The 17,777-nt window shown below is 40.3% G+C and overlaps 1 protein-coding gene across 1 annotated transcript; it reads left to right on the top strand.

Moving 5' to 3' along the window:
• Positions 1-938: 938 nt before the first annotated feature.
• Positions 939-17,528, top strand: LOC141465235 (serine/arginine-rich splicing factor 5-like). The gene is made up of 8 exons (XM_074148531.1): positions 939-1,044; positions 3,383-3,521; positions 7,091-7,161; positions 7,897-7,983; positions 10,330-10,402; positions 14,004-14,077; positions 14,943-15,053; positions 16,006-17,528. Exons 2-8 carry the CDS (start codon positions 3,396-3,398, stop codon positions 16,301-16,303), a joined length of 840 nt encoding a protein of 279 aa, XP_074004632.1. The 5' UTR covers positions 939-1,044; positions 3,383-3,395; the 3' UTR covers positions 16,304-17,528.
• Positions 17,529-17,777: the final 249 nt, after the last annotated feature.

Genomic DNA, 17,777 nt, shown 5'->3' on the forward strand with positions numbered 1-17,777 from the left:
ACAATTTTTATCTTGATCATCATACTGTGAACTGTCATGAATTACACTGTAAGAATTCCATAAAATGAGTACATCTGACACAGACAAACCAGAAAAGTAGTGTGCTGCATATGTATACACATGGGAAAACCGCTTCTGCCTAGCAGCTCCGTACAAGCCTGTCTCTTCACCCAGGTTTCCCCCTGGTGTCAGCGACAGTAACCGTCTTGCAGTTTTATCCAAAGCTGCCTAATTGTGCGTGCTGAAGAGGAGAATATGGTAGTTAAGGGCTGGCTGCAGCAAACTTTTGTTGGCAGGAGAACTGTAGTTGCTGAGTTAACTGTAGTTGCTGAGCTAACGTGTAACACTTCGGATGACCTCTTCGGACGTGGGCCTTTGTCCCTCCGCCTGTTAACCAGTACAGATACCCACCTTTTTTGCTATGTCTTGGTCAAAAGTCACGGGCAGTTCGGCACAGAGTGGCATGGCAGGTTCACAGCAGCAGGTTGGCAGGGACACACCGGCACAGCATCACTCCACAGGTAAAGGCGTGGGACTGACTGATTTCAGGGTGCCCCAGGGCAGGCGCTGGCTGGCAGCGGCCTCCTACCCCTCAGCGTGGGCCTGGTGGTGGCAGGAGACCCCTGGGCCTCCCCCCGACCCAACGGCCCCCAGCCTCGCCGCTCGCCCTGACCGAGCCGCAGCCTGCGCCCGCCCGCCGGCCCCCTCCGGCACCCCTCTCCTCCCGGCCAGAAGCCGCCCCCCTGGGGCCCCCTCATCCCCACAAAACTCCCCCGCAAACCCCGTCCCCCCCGTCCAAAGCCCCCGCAGCGCCCCGCCCCCGGCGCCTACACCTCCCAGCGTGCAACGGGGCCGCCCCGGGGGCGTGGGGCGTGGCCGGGCTGCCGCGCGGCACGCTGGGAGTGGTAGTCGGGCGTTGGCGGCTGCGCAGCGCCGGTTGGGGGCGCGCGGCGGCGTTGGTTTCTGGTCGGAACACGGCAGCCATTGCCGCCGCCGGGAAGAGCCGTTTCCCTCACGGCCCGCAGGACTCAGCGCTCGGCTACGGTGAGCGGCCGCCCTTCCTCGGCTCGCTCGGTGGCGGGAGGGCTGGGGGGAGGGAGAGGAGGGGAGGGGATCGGGCGTCGAGTTGCGAGCAGGGCTTCGTGCAGCCGGGCCCTGCTGTGGGGCGGGGACGGGCCCGGCCTTTCTTGTGGCGGCGCCGGGCTGAGGGGAAGGAAGCTGCGCTGGGAAGGCCTCGCTGGCGCCGTGGGCGCGGACGCCGGCCCGTGGGTAATGGAGGCCCGACGGCAGGAGGACGCGGCTCCGCATCGCGGCTTTGCGGAGGGGAGGGCTGATGCCGGCGGTTTTGCTCGGAGGGATGGCTGGGAGCCGCCGGGGCTGGAAGGTGAGCGTAAAGCCGCGAGGGGCGACCGCCGCTGGGTGGGCCGACGCCTCGGTGACGGGGGCACCCATGGAGAGGGCCCTCCTGCCTTGGGGAGGCGGAGAGTCTGGCGCAATCCCGTCCCGTCTCGACTCGCTCAGAAAGGCGAAGGAGCAGATGGCCTTTCGCTGCGGCCCCGTGCTTGCCGAGTGCTTGTAGGCCAGCGTGTTTGCTCCTGTGAGCCACTAGTCAGCAAAGGCATTGTGCTAGGAACAACGTGTGAAGCTCTGCGACTTGCAGGTGTCGATAGAGATCTCAAATCCATTGTGCTCCCTGATTTTTGACTAAGTCATTCATGGACAGGTGGTTTGCACGTCCTCCGCTGTATCTATGAGTTTCTCAGGCAGTCAGTTCGGCAGTCAGTTCCATCCACCCCATGTTCGCTTCCATCTGCGATTCTTCTCTCTTCCCCACTTTGTTTTTCTAGAACGAAGAACTGAAAGTTCCAGACAGCAGTTATGCAGTCGTTTTAATCTGTCAAATCTATGTTGTTCCCAAAAATGAGTGCTGTTGCCAGAGTGACTGTTCTTGCTGTGTTTTAAAGCACATAGTTATGTAAGTCTGTCCTTCCTCTGCAAAGACCTGGCTTTCCCTTAATACTCGCTGCTGGCCTTGCCGGTGTTTGTGTGGTAAGGGTGCTTCGGGGAAACAGTCTGCTGGAAGACTAGATACTCTGCGAGGGAGCTGAATCAGTCCTCTGAGCTGGATTTGCGTGTGGGCATAAAGATGCAAGTGTGAGCACAAAGGAGGGAACGGTCACAAAGGGCAGCTTAAGCTCTTGTAGGGGAAGCACAAAACTTTTCACGTGAAAGCGATTAAATAGCTATCGCCTCAGGTCGTGGTTCAGCGACAGTTTAGGCTAAGTGCGAAGTGCGTGCTGTCACATTTCTACCCCTCGGCCCATAAGAAGCCCTATAACCTGCTTCCGAAAGTTCTGGCACTTCTCTGGTGGCACAGTGAGCCCAAGTAAAGACGTTAATCAGCAGAAACCTAATGGGTGTTAACACACAAGGTAAATCATGCTAATTCAAAATACTGCATCCAAGTTGTCTCGAACTACTTTAACAGCTATTGTGGTATGTTGTCTGTTTACTCTGTCTGCTTTACAGCCCAGTATTGTAATATAAGATCACATTGTATTTCCACTCCTCAGGGCCTGGATTCTTTGTTTTTTGTATGACAGCAAGCTGTCAGAGTAAGCCAAATAAATAATATTTTCCAGTGACAGGAACTTAAAAATTTTGAAATCACATAAACTGGAAAAGTGACATAGGGTAAACAATGGAGCTTCCATAAAATATCTCGGATTTTATATCCTGGATCAGTAGATAGTTTGAAAAATCTGAATAGTTGAGATGGCCTTTGCTTTTGCCATTGTTGAAATCTTCCAATAACAAAATGTTTCTTCTTCATAACTTGAATAGACTATTAAAATAAGGTATTTTATGGTTAGTGCTAATCGAAATAATTTGATGACTATCTTTTATCTTTTGCATGTTAATGTAACTTATTGCAGCAATTCTTTCAGGTGAAAGCAAAAGTTTGAGAACGTTTTATGTTGTTATTCCAATGATTAGCATAACACTTTTGTTCTTTTTTTTGTTAACAGCTCTTAGCCTAGTAGATTCATCTTGGAGTTTATAGAGTGGGTTTTTTCATGCTCTGCGGTACAAAAGCCTTATTAATGTAACAGCAAACAAAAACATTGTTTCAAATACAAGCAGTCTTTAAATTATATGACTAAAAAGGACAAACTGGGAGTTCTGTCTAGGTTCCAATAGAAGGCAGTAAGACAGGATTTTCTCACTTCTCTGGCTATAGAGAATTGAGTTTTTAACTTATATACCAGGAGGACAATAAAATCAAATCCTATTTAACCAAGATTTCTGAGATGTAAAAGTGGTCTTAATTACCCTATTTTAAGTTTGTTGATCTGCTAAACAGTGCTGTTCTCTTTCTTAGCATCAACCTTAAGATGAGTGGCTGCCGTGTCTTTGTTGGACACTTAAGCTCACGTGCTCGGGAACGGGATGTGGAGAAATTCTTCAAAGGATATGGACGTATACGAGAAATCCATCTAAAAAATGGTTTTGGATTTGTGGTAAGTAGTACCTTATTTTTCTTTCTCTTATTTGCAGGTACCAGCCACATTAATATTCTCTAGAGCATCTTCCCTTCCCATGTCAAGGAGAGCAAGATGCTCTAGAGAATATTAGTTCTAATGGGAAATGGGTAGTATTACTATACATTTCAGACTGCTTTTCAAATGTTGGGATTACAGTTTTAACTGGGTTTTTCCAGGTTTTGCTCAAAATCTTGATAGTATTCTAGCTACATTAAATACATTGCCTAATCATAGTCTTCCATGGATTTAAATTGTATCCCTTATTTCTGATGACTATAAATATCCTGTAATGGCATTTCAAAACTTGACAAAGTCTTGACCTAAAGAAAAGTTTATGCAGAGCGACTTATGTTCCTCTCTCACTCCTTCTCGTCTGCTTGGTCACATCTCTAAATAATAGCCCGACATAAAAGCAAAGCAGTTGGCTGAGACAACAAGTGTAATAGGTACTTGCTGTTGGATTTAAGTAGCACAGCTTTGAATTCTTGTGCAGCTAAAGTTAGGCATATTCACCACTAAAATGTGTTCACAGGGCCTATGTGTCTGTCAGACTATTAAATGAAATACAGTTTGTTGGATCTTAGTTTTCTACCGGTGCTTTCTAGAGCTCTCTACTCCTAAACTGTTGTCCAAATTTTTACAGCTTTACGCGTTCCCAAGTTGACTCAGGATCAGCCTGTTTCTTAACTATTATCTCCTGAGAACTGATAATTAGCTGTTCTGCTGCACTGAGTCCAAACTGGAAAGGTTGATATTGCCCTTGCACTATGGCAGGCAGGCTTATATACCATTTGTTCTGCCAAGATCAATCCCTTGGGTGAAGCTATGGGAAAAGAACAAAAAAACAGGTTTTGCCTACTTCAGTTTCATACAAGTATTATTTCTTGACTCCTACATGTGCCAGTTCCTGATTGCCCTGGAATATGATCTACTTCTTGTTGACTGCCAGTAGGTAAATACCTGCTGGAGGTAAATGGTCAATCTAGACGTGAGCCTGAGTTTATTTAGCGTGTCCTTTCCAATTGCTGCTATTTCTCAATTACCTTTCCCAGAGCATTGCTCTTCTCTTGGGCAGGGCTGTTGACTCATTCAGGAACAACTTCTGTTCAGCCTCCTGTATGTGAGTCAGCCAACCTTCCTTCCTCTCTTCTCCAGTTCCTGGGCAGAAGCATTTTCTTTTCAAAGCTCACTAATAAGCTTGAATAATTGTCCCATGACTGTCTAAAAAATCTAATTGTTCTCGTTATGAAGAATTTTTTCCTTACCTCTGAACAAAATTTTCCCCGCCTTTACCTGTCATCCCGTCACTGTGCACCCACATGAGGAAAGCGCTTCCATCAGCTCTGTAACTGTGATTTTAGGTTTTGGAAGACTGACTAGATCCCCTTTGAGCTGCCTTTTCTTCAGGATGACCAAACATGGCTCTCAACCTTTCTTTTTTCACCTACCTTCTGATCAGTTTTGGTAACCCTCTGCTGGTCCCGCTCCAATTTCTCAATGTCTGTCTTGAGCTGAAGGGACCAAAACTGGACACAGTGTTCCAGGCGTGGCCAAACAAATGCCAAATAGGGTGGAATAATCACATCCCTTAGTCTTGTGGCTGTACTCCTACGGGGTACAGCCCAGTAAGCTACTCTTACAGAGGCAACCCAGGAGGCAGTTTGCTTTCATTGCAGCAAGGCCACACTGCTGACTCACACTTAGCTGACTGTCCACAAGGATTTCCACGTCCTTTTCAGCAGAGCTACACTCCAGCCACTCGGATCCTGGTCTGTTCTGCTGATTGGGATTTTTCTATCCCAGGTGCAGGACTTCACATGTATCCTTTGTTAAAACTTGAGATTCTTCTTGACCTAATCTTTCAGCTACCAAGGTCTCTCTGTGTGGTGTTTTTTTGTCCTGGTATATCTATTTCTCCTCCCACTTTAGTGTCAGCCACAAAACTGTTGAGGGTGCATTCGGCCCTGTCATCCAGATCATTTATAAATACATTGAATAGCATTATCCTTTGCGGTACCTCACTTGTGATGGGCTGTCAGTTCATCTTTGGTTTTGGTTATTTAAAATCTGTATTTATAAAACCTCTTACAAAACCAAGTGATTTTGATTGAACATTGTTGTAGTGTTAAAAGCATGTTTCTTTGTGCTTGATTGAAGTCATTGCTTGATCTTTGAAATTAATTATATTTACTTAAATTTTGTAGATTTCAGTGCAGAATGTTTTCAAACTTCAGGCTTTAGAGCTAGTTGGTAAAGCTAGATAGACTTGCAGACATTCAGTTTGTTAGAAACTAGCTGAAATCATGGGAGTTGTAGGTGCTACCTATTGATATTCTTAAATGCTGGGCCTAAATGAATTTTCTCAAGATAGTCTATGCATCATCATGCAAAGATGTGTGATATTTCACTCAGTAGTGAGATTTCAGTGCAGAAGGGGTAAGATTGCTTAAGCAACACTGCATTGCTTCTGAAAAGCTGTTTATAGTTATGCAAACGCTTTCCTCAACTTGAGAAGCCTCTTCTCTGTTGTTCATTGCTCTCAACCTGCATTTCCACAGTTGTGTTTTTTTCTCCATCCACACTGTTGGTTCAAGCAGTCCCTACCCAGCTGCTTGTTCTCACTGCTTTCTTCCTTTCCTTTCTCCCCTGGCTGCATATGGTTGTTCAGCCACATAATGAACCTACCTGGGAAGCTGATCTAGTTGAAAAATAAGTTTTTTTCACCCCACCTTCTGCACAAAGTGTGCTGTTTTTCATCTGGATAGGTTTCTTGACCTAGTTTCCTGCAGAGCTGTACAAACAGCTTTGCCAAGAGCCAGTGGGCTGGATAGTGGGCAGTGGCTACTCGGGCTGACTAAAGCAGCATTGCTGCCAAGAGCGAAGCAGCAGATTCCATTGCAACAGTATACGGAGTTGCATATTATAGCTGATCCAGACCCACAGGTGGCCAATGTTGAAGAGATGCTTATGTTTCTTACTCTTCTTACACAGGCACCTTTTTGCCAAACAAGTGAGCTGAATTCGTTCACGAAAAAATCAGAAATGGCTTTTTTTTCTACTTTACTCTTTTGTTGCCAATTCAGTAAGAACTGAATCAGCCCCAGAACTCTTCAGAGGCTTTTGGGAGTGCACAGCTCTCCTGCTTTTGTTTGCAGGTTGTTACATGGATTTCCCTGTATGTAGGATTGTGTTTTAAACTGAAGTAATTTCCTCCTTCCCCACCACCCCCCCTGCCCCCCAAAAAAAACCAACAAAGTTTCTGTAATAAATCAGATCATTTAGTTAGCTTATTTTATATGTCCTGCAAATAGTTATACTGAAACAACTGAGGGAAGCAAAAGGATTTTGCGGCGTGGAGGGAGAAGAAATGGTCATGAATGGGAACATTTGGTTTTCAGTCATAAATGTATTAGGAATTCACTTCCTTGTTCAAAGTTCTGGCTGATACTTGCTGCAGAATTATAAAATTTATAAAGAAGACCTGTTTTCTGGTGTTTGAATGCACTGTGAGGAAAAATACATTCTTATTCCTATTTTCTTTCTAGGAATTCGAAGACCACAGGGATGCTGATGATGCAATTTATGAATTAAATGGTAAAGAGTTGTGTGATGAAAGGTAAGCTTGATATCATAATTTCACTTACTAACAGCAAAAGTGCTTTGCATTCAAATACGGTGCATTAGCTTGTGCTCTGATACCTGCTTCTTGTGGCTCTGTGGTGGGATACACCTTTCAGAACTCTAGATAAAGAGAATCATTGGGATCCTGGCTAAAGTCTTACATAAGGGAAAGATAGTTGGGGACTGAAGGGAGCGGTGTTTTGGAGCAGGGCTGACTGGTTCTCCACTTGCACTTATTTCTCCTTCAAATCTGACTCAAGGTCTTGTCACCAGAAATATGAATAAAAGTGAATTGAACTTATTTATTTGTTGGAGTGTTGCCCTTCAGTTTACAACAACATGGACTATAGTCATTGTATGTTACAGTAATTTTTTTTTGATTGTGCAAGTGGGTTTAGGTCGTTAGGTTATTGTTACTTATTTTGGTACTCTTTTCCCTCTGTGATTAATCTTGGGCTCTGGTTGAGCAAATTTGTTTCAGTCTGAATTACAGACCCATGACAATTTTCATTAAAGTCTGAGGGAGATGAATGAGGCAAGAGAATACCATGGTTCTGGCTCTTTAAGAAATGCCAGTGACTGTGTTATAAATCATTGCTTGCAAGGGCAAGATAATTCTTGTTTGTGCACGTGCTTCCAGTTGCAAAAGATTTAAGTCAATGTCAAATACTTCAAGTTTGTGTTTTGTTTTAATTTTTGTTTATTTGTTTTGTTTTGTTCCTATCATAAGGGTTACAATTGAGCATGCTCGAGCCCGAAGAGGAAGGGGCAGATTCCCACAACGGTTCAGTTATTACCAGTCACAGAGTGGATCTAGGTAGGTGGTCTGGTCTCTGTTTCCTACAAACAGAATAACTACAGAACTGTACTGAAATATTGTTTTCTTCTTGTGGTTGGAGTTAGGGATCCAGCTCTGTTTCCTTGTATAGCTTTATGTTCTCAAACCGTGGAGGTCCATTACTGTTGTTTACCTCCTCTGGCTGGGAGAACGTGGATTTTAAAGCAGTTTTAACTGACTCACAGAGTTCACAAACCTGTTGTGAAATGCTCCCTCTCCTTCTTGTAGGCACTACATTGGTCTTGCTTCCTACTGTTGTATAAATGATGTGAAGGAGTAATGGTGCAGTTGAATTGGCTGTTTTCAACACAAAATCAAGAAAAATGCCAGAGCTTCTTTATTGAGCCTTTTGTCATTAAACTGAACTTACAGGCTATGTAGAATTATTGTAGAGCAGTAGTTCAAGGTATTTACTTTCTAACCAAGCTTTCACATTTCCAGTTGTATGGTGACAAAAATGTTTTCTTCAAAAGGAAATACAAAAGGAATACAAAAAGGATTTCTCCAATACAAAAGGAACTGTATTGGAGAAACACTGCTAGGGCACAAGACACTAGCATGTGCAGAAGTGTTTAAATACCAATTGACTAAGTTTGCTGACCAAGCAGGTGCCTTGCAGAAGGAGAGCCTCTGTCTGATGCTGGAATCTGAAAAACAGGACGTAGCTCATCTCTAGAATACCTGTAGTGGACACGCAGTATTTGTGGAGGTGTTCACTTTCATTGATTTGAGTGGTGAATGTTGCGCCAACTTGGTGGAGTTTGTGAAAGTTCTGCAGATTTGCATATATTCCACTAAACAACTACACATTGTGTCTTTGTACTATGCGTTGTACATCTACCTGTGTGATGTAAATATGTATGGAATAATTTACTCTGTAGGGACATTTATAGCCATGGCCTATTCAGAATACAGTTTGGAAGAAAGACAAAGACTTAACTGACATAAACCTCTGCATTTGTTTCAAAGTCAGAATTGCTGCCAGTTACAAACCACTGTCTGGAACATCTAATTTGCATATGCAAGTATGCTAATTAGATTATTTTTTCTTTAGTGGCAGTAACCTTGATGCGGTATAATTGGTCCGAGGTCCAGGCTAAAAGTGGACTTTTAAAGTAGGAAGTGTGATTGAAGGTCGTGGGCATCTGACGTTGTAGTCATGTTCATGACGTCAGACTGCCGATGCCAGACAGGAAGAGACTGCCGTTTGCAATAATGGAAAAATGAGACTGAGCCTGCCTGTTTTGGGACTCTGGGACCTCTGTTTAAATGCCTGGAAGATCTGGATGTTCTGAAAAAAATTGGGACACTTTGAGGTATGCACTGAAATGAAATTGCCTATGCTTCAGTGTACAAATCAATACACACAATTTAGGATTATGTTTCTATGGGAGGAGATGATGAGAATAATTTTCTCTTAAGATCAGTGTTCTTGATTCTTGAATCTTTCCGTAGTAATACAAAGTAGTGCCATAGTTAGAATCCTGCATTACTTTTTAAAAGGCTGGCATACCTTTTTCTGTAGTTTTCAGATCCACTTGGATTCAGGGTAACAAGGATTGAGAACAGAAATGACCTGCAAGGGCAGTATTCTTTCCAGATGTCTTACTTTTCTGTATGAACGTTTTTAAGCCACATTTTCATTTTTAGAGAGGCTTTAATTTTTGGTGAAGTGAAAAAAATGGGTTTTGTTCAGGAACTGTAAATTGCCACAGTTATTTCAGGGCAACCAGTTATCTAGCTCTCATTTTATTAAAATAAGAATATTTCTACCCACAAAAATATCTAATATAGGTTGTGGTGGCATTTATAAATATTAACAAGTTATTTGGAATTTAGAAGCATGAATTGAGATGCCTTTAAATTGTGCCTTCCATCTCTCTGACATGAAGCAGAATTTATCCTACCAACTAAAAAAAAATTGTAAAAATTGCCCCTTCCATGAATATCCTCCAAAACTGTATGTGTGAGCCAAGCCTATCAAATACCAGAATTAAACTAATTCTCTTTACATTTTTTTTCATTCTCCTAGGCACTTGTTTCAGTGTATCTAGAAAAAATGGCAGCTATATTGACTGCCTTGATATAAAGTTCTTCATCAAAATCCTTTCTAACCCCCTTGTAGCAGCTGCCTTCATGTAGTGGACTTAGTGGACTCTTAAATATATTTTTGACTAGGGAGAATCAAATCTGCAGTCCAGCAACAAGGAAAATACTTAAATCTCTCAGCAAACTATAGAAAACATCATCTTTCTTAAATTCTAAATTCCTTACACTGGAGACTTTTTCCTTTTTTTTTTTTTTTTCCCCTATGAACTCTTGTAGCCGGTATGGACCTCCTGTTCGTACTGAACACAGGATCATAGTTGAGAACCTTTCATCCCGTATTAGCTGGCAGGTGAGTTAACATCTTGTCTTTGTGTTTTTACACCTTATTTCCCTACCCTGTAAGTAGACTGCTCTCAGCCTAATTTCTTAATAAAGCCATCATAAGTATTTAACCTGAATAAAAACTAAGCAAAAAAGCTTCAGTGATTGCTAAAAACTAGCATTCAAACACCTAAAGAAATGTTTGGTTTCACAGCTGTGCAAATAATTCTATAACTAGATTTTGTAGTTGGGAACTGATTCTTGCTTACTTGTGTTTACCAGCTGATGAAACTTCTGAAGACCCTAGATTGTTTCTAAATTATTGAAGCATAGCATCCATTCAGACAGCATCATCCTTTTGTATTGTTACACCTGGAAGTGCATGCCTTTGTTTTGATTTCTTATGTTTGGCAAAATACTTTTGTGACACAATGCATGATTGGAAAGACTGGTAATATTTCATTAATAAAGGGAATCTTAAGAAAGCTACTGTGTAAAATATGCTTACTTTAGATATTTTTTTAAAAACCTCAAACTTTCAGTAATTGTATTTTGATGTTTTCTTGCCACTTTTTTTATTTATTTTTTTTCACCTCTTGCTAATGTTTTGCTGATTTTATCTGGCTTTTAACAGAATAATTACATAATCAGTTCCTTTGGTTGTATTCTACATAGTATACAGTCTGTAGAAAATTTACTTTTTAAGGGCATAGCAACAGATGCTATTTACAAAATGTGAGTGAATAGTGGAGTTTAGTCGTGTTCATTAACCTTTATATTCTTTGAATAAAGAGACTTTAATTACTGTACTGAAAGATGCAGTAGAACACGCTGAATGTTCAAAGCGTTGGTTTTGCAGCTAAATCCGCATGAGGGGGCTGTTTGGCTTGCCTGGAGCTCCGCTCATGTGTTTCATAAGGGCTTGGGTACAATCCATGCAGATAAACGGTTGAACTAGGTTTGTTTATCTTCTGCATGACAGGTTCAAAAGGTTCATAATTGTAGGGTTGTATTAATTATTGAATAACTGAAAAAACAAGTTCTGAGCTGATGCGATGAGCAAGTGGATTTAATCTATCTTCTGGGTATGCTATGCAATTATGTATATGGAGAGATCGCTTTAAAACACAGCGCTTGGAAATTACAGTAGGGACCAGAGAAGTAAGCAAGAATGGAGTATTAAGGAGAGTAAATCTTATAATGCGGTTAAATTCATAATTTGAAAAAAAAAAATAACGTCTGTAACTTTTTTTTAACTTGTAAATATTTATAATGGCTTTATGTGTACTTGCTGTTTTGGATTGAAGCCCACCCAATTCAGATTTCATACTGATGAATCTTTAGGACTAATTCAATGTTTTAATGACTGTCTTAAATATGTGCTAAGTTAGCATAAGAGACTTTACTTCTTGATACCTGCATAAATAGAAATTGTTTGAAGCTAAAACCCATATGCAAGCCTCCTTTAGTTTTGAAGCTGTACTGACTATAGTGTTTTAACTTCTTTTAACTATGCTGCTTACACAACAGATTAAAATGTCTAACACATTAACAGTAGTGGCATTATTCTTCCTTTCTAATCCCTGAGCTTCTAGCAAGCACAATCAACATGGAACCTTGCTTTAAAACTGGCATGCATAATTTCATCTTTGTGTGTGCAGATCCTCATGTTTTGAGAACTTCTGGCTCCTTTAAAAGTTATTGTGTTGAGATATTTCAGTAAAAAAAATGACAACAACAACAAAAAAATGCAAAACCTTCACCAAAAATAAAATTTGTATTGAGATCAGTTTCCTTAAATTGTTGACTATATTGTTAACAGAACTGTCAGGATTCTCCTTATTTTAGCAAACATATTTCTGCATGTTCAGAGCTTTCCAACCGCCCTAATTAGTTCTTCAGTATCATTGAAATTTCAAGCAGTTGGGAAAGTAGATCTGTGTTACATCAAGATATAATTTTTAATATACATTTTTCCTATTGTATTACATGTGCACACTTACTCTCTTTTGAGCAATAATGTTGCCATCTTAATAATGATGGCATTGCTATCACAAATGATATTTCATGATGATGATACTTAGTATAGTGTGGCAAGTAACTTCCTTTTGACTTAACGGTCCTGGTCTGGTTAAGCTCTCATTGACTTAAGCAGAGCCAAAATTTTGTTCTTCATCCTGAATTGGGATTAACATACTGAAGTTGAAGTATTATTCTTAATGGTGCTGTAGGGCACATTTTTCATTTGCTGTTAAAGTTTCTTTGTGTTAAACACATGTGAAACAAGGAAAATACCTATGAGTTTGCATATGCCAGTTTTTAGAATAAATACTGAATTTTAATTAAAACATTAGATAATTAGATTAATGATTAACTAAAACATTAGATAAAACTAAGTCGTCTTATATTCTGTGGCAAATGTTCTAAAGTTTTTCTTGGCTTTTTGTTTTGTAGTCTTTACTTTCTTAAGCATATTTCTAACCAAGTGCATTTTGAACCTCTTCTAACAACCTTGATTTGGTTAACCCTTATTTTTCTTGTGTGGAGGAAAAAGAACCAAAGATTTGGGGGTTTTCTAGTGGCTGAAATTCTAGGGTTTGGCCTGTTCTGAATTTTCCTTTTGGTTCCTATGACACTCCTGTTTTTTGGCGATCTAGATCTTGGTTTGCCTGGGTTTGATCTCGATTGGCTAGCACAGATCATCCTCGGGTTCTTTAGCCACTTCTGGAGACTATGTCCAGTGCTTTCAGGGCCTCTGGTACCTCCGTGAAGCATATTGCTATGAGCCATCACTCTGCCTTTCTCATGTAAGAGAGTTCCTCTTGGCCAGCTAGGTATTGGACAAGCAACTCTTTGCTTAAGGTACCTTCTTTTATCATCTGCCACTTGTGGCATGTTGCGGTAAGTAGTCTGGGATTATAAAATACCAGATACTGTTTGGTAAAAGTACTGCTTTAACTTACACAAATGTTTAGCATTTTAGTGACCTTTTATATTATTTGTTTGTACTTTATCCTGTTGCTGAGCAAGTAATTTTACAGTGTCTGCGTGTTTAGCCTCTATTAAGTTAAATACAAGGGTGTCTATTGACGTGGCACTGTAGTGTGACAGATATTCAAGTGAAATATAAGAAAATTTTTTCCCATGTAAAGTTATTAGATATAGAGTAATTACACCTATTTGCTTTTAATTTTGCTGTGAAGTTGGGGGAGGTGAGCACATGGAATGAGTTTGTCTACATATATTGGATTGGTATTTAATTGGGGTGGTAATGCTTATAGTCAGTGATGAAAATTTCCATTTAATACTGCGTTGCTTTTCATCTATTATAGTTATGATTTCAGTGTATATGTATTTTCAGTGTTTTCATAACAGCTGGTTTGGGGATGCAGGATTATTTTAAAAGCAGTATTTTACTCACTGTTGTTTTAAAAGTGAGGGATTCTTTCTATATGCAGCTGCTATTACATAGGATGAGTTTCAGAAACTTTTTTCTAAATTACATATATTTATAGAAAAATATAAAAACATTAAGCAGTTTTAGCAGAGAAAGCTTTAGTGGGTATTACCTACTGCTAGCTGAGTCGTTCATGTCCTTTTTAAGGCTAAAATGTTAACTTTTGCTGCAGGACTTGAAAGATGTAATGAGAAAGGCAGGGGAGGTCACCTATGTGGATGCACACAGAAACAACAGGAACGAAGGGTAAGTTAATTTTGGGTCCAAATCTGTATGATAACTGAAACTGTTAAAGGCAAGATTATCCTTTTAATACAAAAAGAAATGAAACATAAATCTGTGGTGCAGCTTAGATGCAAGTAGAAGGGGGAAAACCTTTCCACAGTTGGGTTCTGCTGTCTTGAACTTAGAGTTATTTATGTATAATAATTTATGATCTAATTTTGACTTCTGAGGCTAGAATAATTCCTGTCCGTGGCTTCTTTGCACTGGTTCAACAGACAAAGTCATGGGAAATGAACATATAATCAGTCTCCATAGGGAATACCTACCTGCCTGCTCTCCATTCTTAATTCCGCAGACGACAAAGGTCCTGGACAATAAAGCAGGAGAGAGGGAATTATGAATGGAGCATCTGTGCTGGCCAAACAGTGTTCTAGGGCCACTGCAAGCAAATATAACTTTAGACTTTTTTTGAGGGGAAAACAGATTAAAAAAACAAAGACAGGATTTTTCTATTCATTGTTAAAAATCTAAATAGGGCAGGAGAGTCTGCAAGTTTATTTTGTTTCTTGGACAGCTTTAGAATGCAATTTAGCAGAGGACTAGAAGATATTTCCTCAGCTGGTGCAGTTTTGTGCACCAAAAAAACTTCCTGGATTTTTTCCATCTCGTTGCAGACGAGAGTTTTGGGAAGGTTTAAGAAAATGTGAAAGGTATGGATGGCTAGGACTGTTAGTGTCATGTTTTCCTGTTAACCAAGTTAAAAATTAGCTTTTGGAAGATAAAGCATGAAGCTGCGAATCAGCAGATTGAAAAGGCACAAGCTTGTTCTCCTTGCTTTTTCAGTTTCTCTGAAACTTGTTTTTTTGTCGTTCCTGATGGTACACAGGGTTGTGGAATTTGCATCTTACAGTGATATGAAGAGCGCACTGGAAAAATTGGATGGCACTGAGCTGAATGGACGCAGAATTAAACTGACTGAAGATCACAGAAGGCATAGGTATGTCACCTGATCGATAAAATTTTGCTGAGGGCATGGATTTGGGTAGTATCGATGCCAAAGTTTTATTATCTAATTCTTTGGCCCCAAGCTAAATATCACAGCACAGAACTACTTTCTAGCAGTGTAAACAGATTTAGATAAGAACTAACTTGCTGAAAATAAGGCATATAGAACACTGTTGAATGACAGCAAGAATAATTTTTTTTGTAAAGATATAACTTTATAGCTAAATGAAAGGACTTTTTTTGAAAAAATCGGAATTTCGGCATTAAAATAATTTTAATTTAATAGAAAAGTGCTTCACAGTCCTGTGAAATGTCTCTCAAATAGCTGTGGAAGCCAGCCTTTTTATGAGAATAAAATAAAAACAGCTTGCTTGCGTTATTCCCAAAGCAGTTCTGCCATTTAGTCATTAAAAAAAAACATGTTAGCTGTAGCTCTTTCATTGTCTCTCTTAAAAATAAATCAATTTCTTTTCATGAAAAAAGGGATAGAGAACTAGAGAAGGCATTAAACTCTCAGGCCTTAAAGCGTACTGGTGTTCCATGCCTTTAGAGACATTTGTAGCATCTTGAAAGAAACCCTAACTAATTTACATGTTTCTAGAGAGAATAAATACAACTGGTATGAATTTTCATTTGTGTGCTTTTCTTGACTAAAAATTTGGCTAAAAATTTTTTTGTCTGCTACTGAGGTGGGCATATTTTATTAGGTAAGTCCTATTTTGCCAAGCTAGTGGAGAATGTCAAGGCTAGCAGTTCCTGCTCTCCTTGGCCCAACAAGATATGATGGAGCATAACAGAAATCCAGCAGTATTCTGAAATAACTGAATGCTGTTCATCGTGCATTCAGATGGACGTGCTGTGCATACAAAGTAGTTGAGTGTTTAAATTGAGTTTTTTTAATTTAGTAGGAGGTGAGACTACAGCTTTTAATTGTGTTTCTCTAGAAGCAGATCTCGATCAAGGAGTTACTCAAGATCTCGCAGCAGGTCCAGGTCTACAGGATCTTCCAGATCGGACAGCCGGTCCAGGTCCAGGTCACGATCAAGGTCCAGGTCCAGGTCTCGCTCTCGATCCCGGTCCCGGTCCCGATCTCGATCCCGGTCTCGTTCTCGCAGTCGTACACCTAAAAAGAGTTACTCCCAGAAAAGCCACCGCTCCAGCTTAATAGCTTCTTCCCCATCTCCCTCTTCTTCTAAAAGAAAATCTCGTTCTAGGTCGAGCTCTGCTCATAGCCGTAGTTAACCTGCTCTTAGAGATGTATTAATGCATTTAATTTGATTCAAGTTTCTTGAAGACTTGAGACAAATTATACATGAGAAGTGGGAGGGGAAGAGTTAACATGATGAAAGGGTAACCTCCTCTTACATTGCCAAAGTGCCTGTCATCAAATAGGCCATCTCTGAGAGGAGGGGCTGTCAGCTTTCTCCTTTCAGCGAAGTCTGGAGTGGGAAGTCTTTTTTTGTGTTTTTTCCCTGCTATTAGTAAACATTTCTATCATAGATATATTACGTACACATAATGCTGAGGTAATGGGATGAGACAATACGCTGCTTTCTCCCTCTCTTGCCCCTACTTTCCCCTCCACCTCCAAGGCCTTTGACTTCCAAAATACTATGTTAGCTTTTGTCCTTGGTATTAAGTCCCTGAGAAAAGGAAGTATAGATTTTATTCCTTTAAGGTTCTGTGGCTACTTTTCTGTGTGAGAATGAATGGACCAGCTAAATTTCGAGTTCACTTTTTTTTTTCCCCTTTGCTTGGCTTAACAGGCTGTTTTAAGTTCCAGCTTTAAATGACCTTGATAATATGCTTAATTTGCAACAGACTTTCAGGAATACACATTGGTCAGTTGAATATTGCTCATTTGGATAGTGAATCAATACAATGTTAACCAGTAATGAAAGCTGGAATTTTCTGTTAAAATGAGATGTACCATCCAGATGTCAGGATTATTGGGAATCCATTATACTAATTTTCCAGTAATTCACTAGTATGTGGTATTGTATGTAGAGGCCTTATTTGACAGGTGACTCCATAAAACTGCACAGAAATGTCAATATGCATGTCCATGTTTTTGATGTTCATAAAAGTGACATAGCTTTCATACCCAAAAGTATGATACTGAATAATGCGTGTATGACTAGCAATAGTCTTGATGGAAAGGAAGGTTATTTTAGTAATCACAGCAGCAAAATTCCCAGGAAAAGTGTAGTCAGTTGTGACAGGAAACATTAATCATATTAAAGCATAAAGAGCATAATTTCTTTAAATCTCCTGAATGCACAGTTGTTTTAATTAATAGAAATTTCCACTGCAAATACTGTTTGTTCTTATAATTGGAATTACATTTTTTTAACTTCTGTATTGTTAAAGAAGGGAAACATTTTTGGAAAAATATGTAAATTAATCCCAAAGTCTTACACGTGTTTAAATGTACCATTCCTAATAAAATAAAACCTTTTTCTGGCTTACTTTGCAGTTTTGTTTCATAATGTTACTGTTGCTGTTGTTCACTTCGTACAGTCTTGCAAACATGATCACAAGATTTATGTGAAGGTGTACCCATATGGAAGCAAGCAAAATGTAAACTAGAAACCAGTTATGACACGTAAGTAACCAGATGCTGACTAGTAGGAGGATAGGAGAGGATTAACTCTCACGGCCATCGGTGGCTGTTTGCACGGATGGCAGATAGTAATCTTTCCCTGGTCCTTGCAGA

Source organism: Numenius arquata, chromosome 6 (assembly GCF_964106895.1).
Source record: "Numenius arquata chromosome 6, bNumArq3.hap1.1, whole genome shotgun sequence".
Classification (NCBI taxonomy): Eukaryota; Metazoa; Chordata; class Aves; order Charadriiformes; family Scolopacidae; genus Numenius; species Numenius arquata.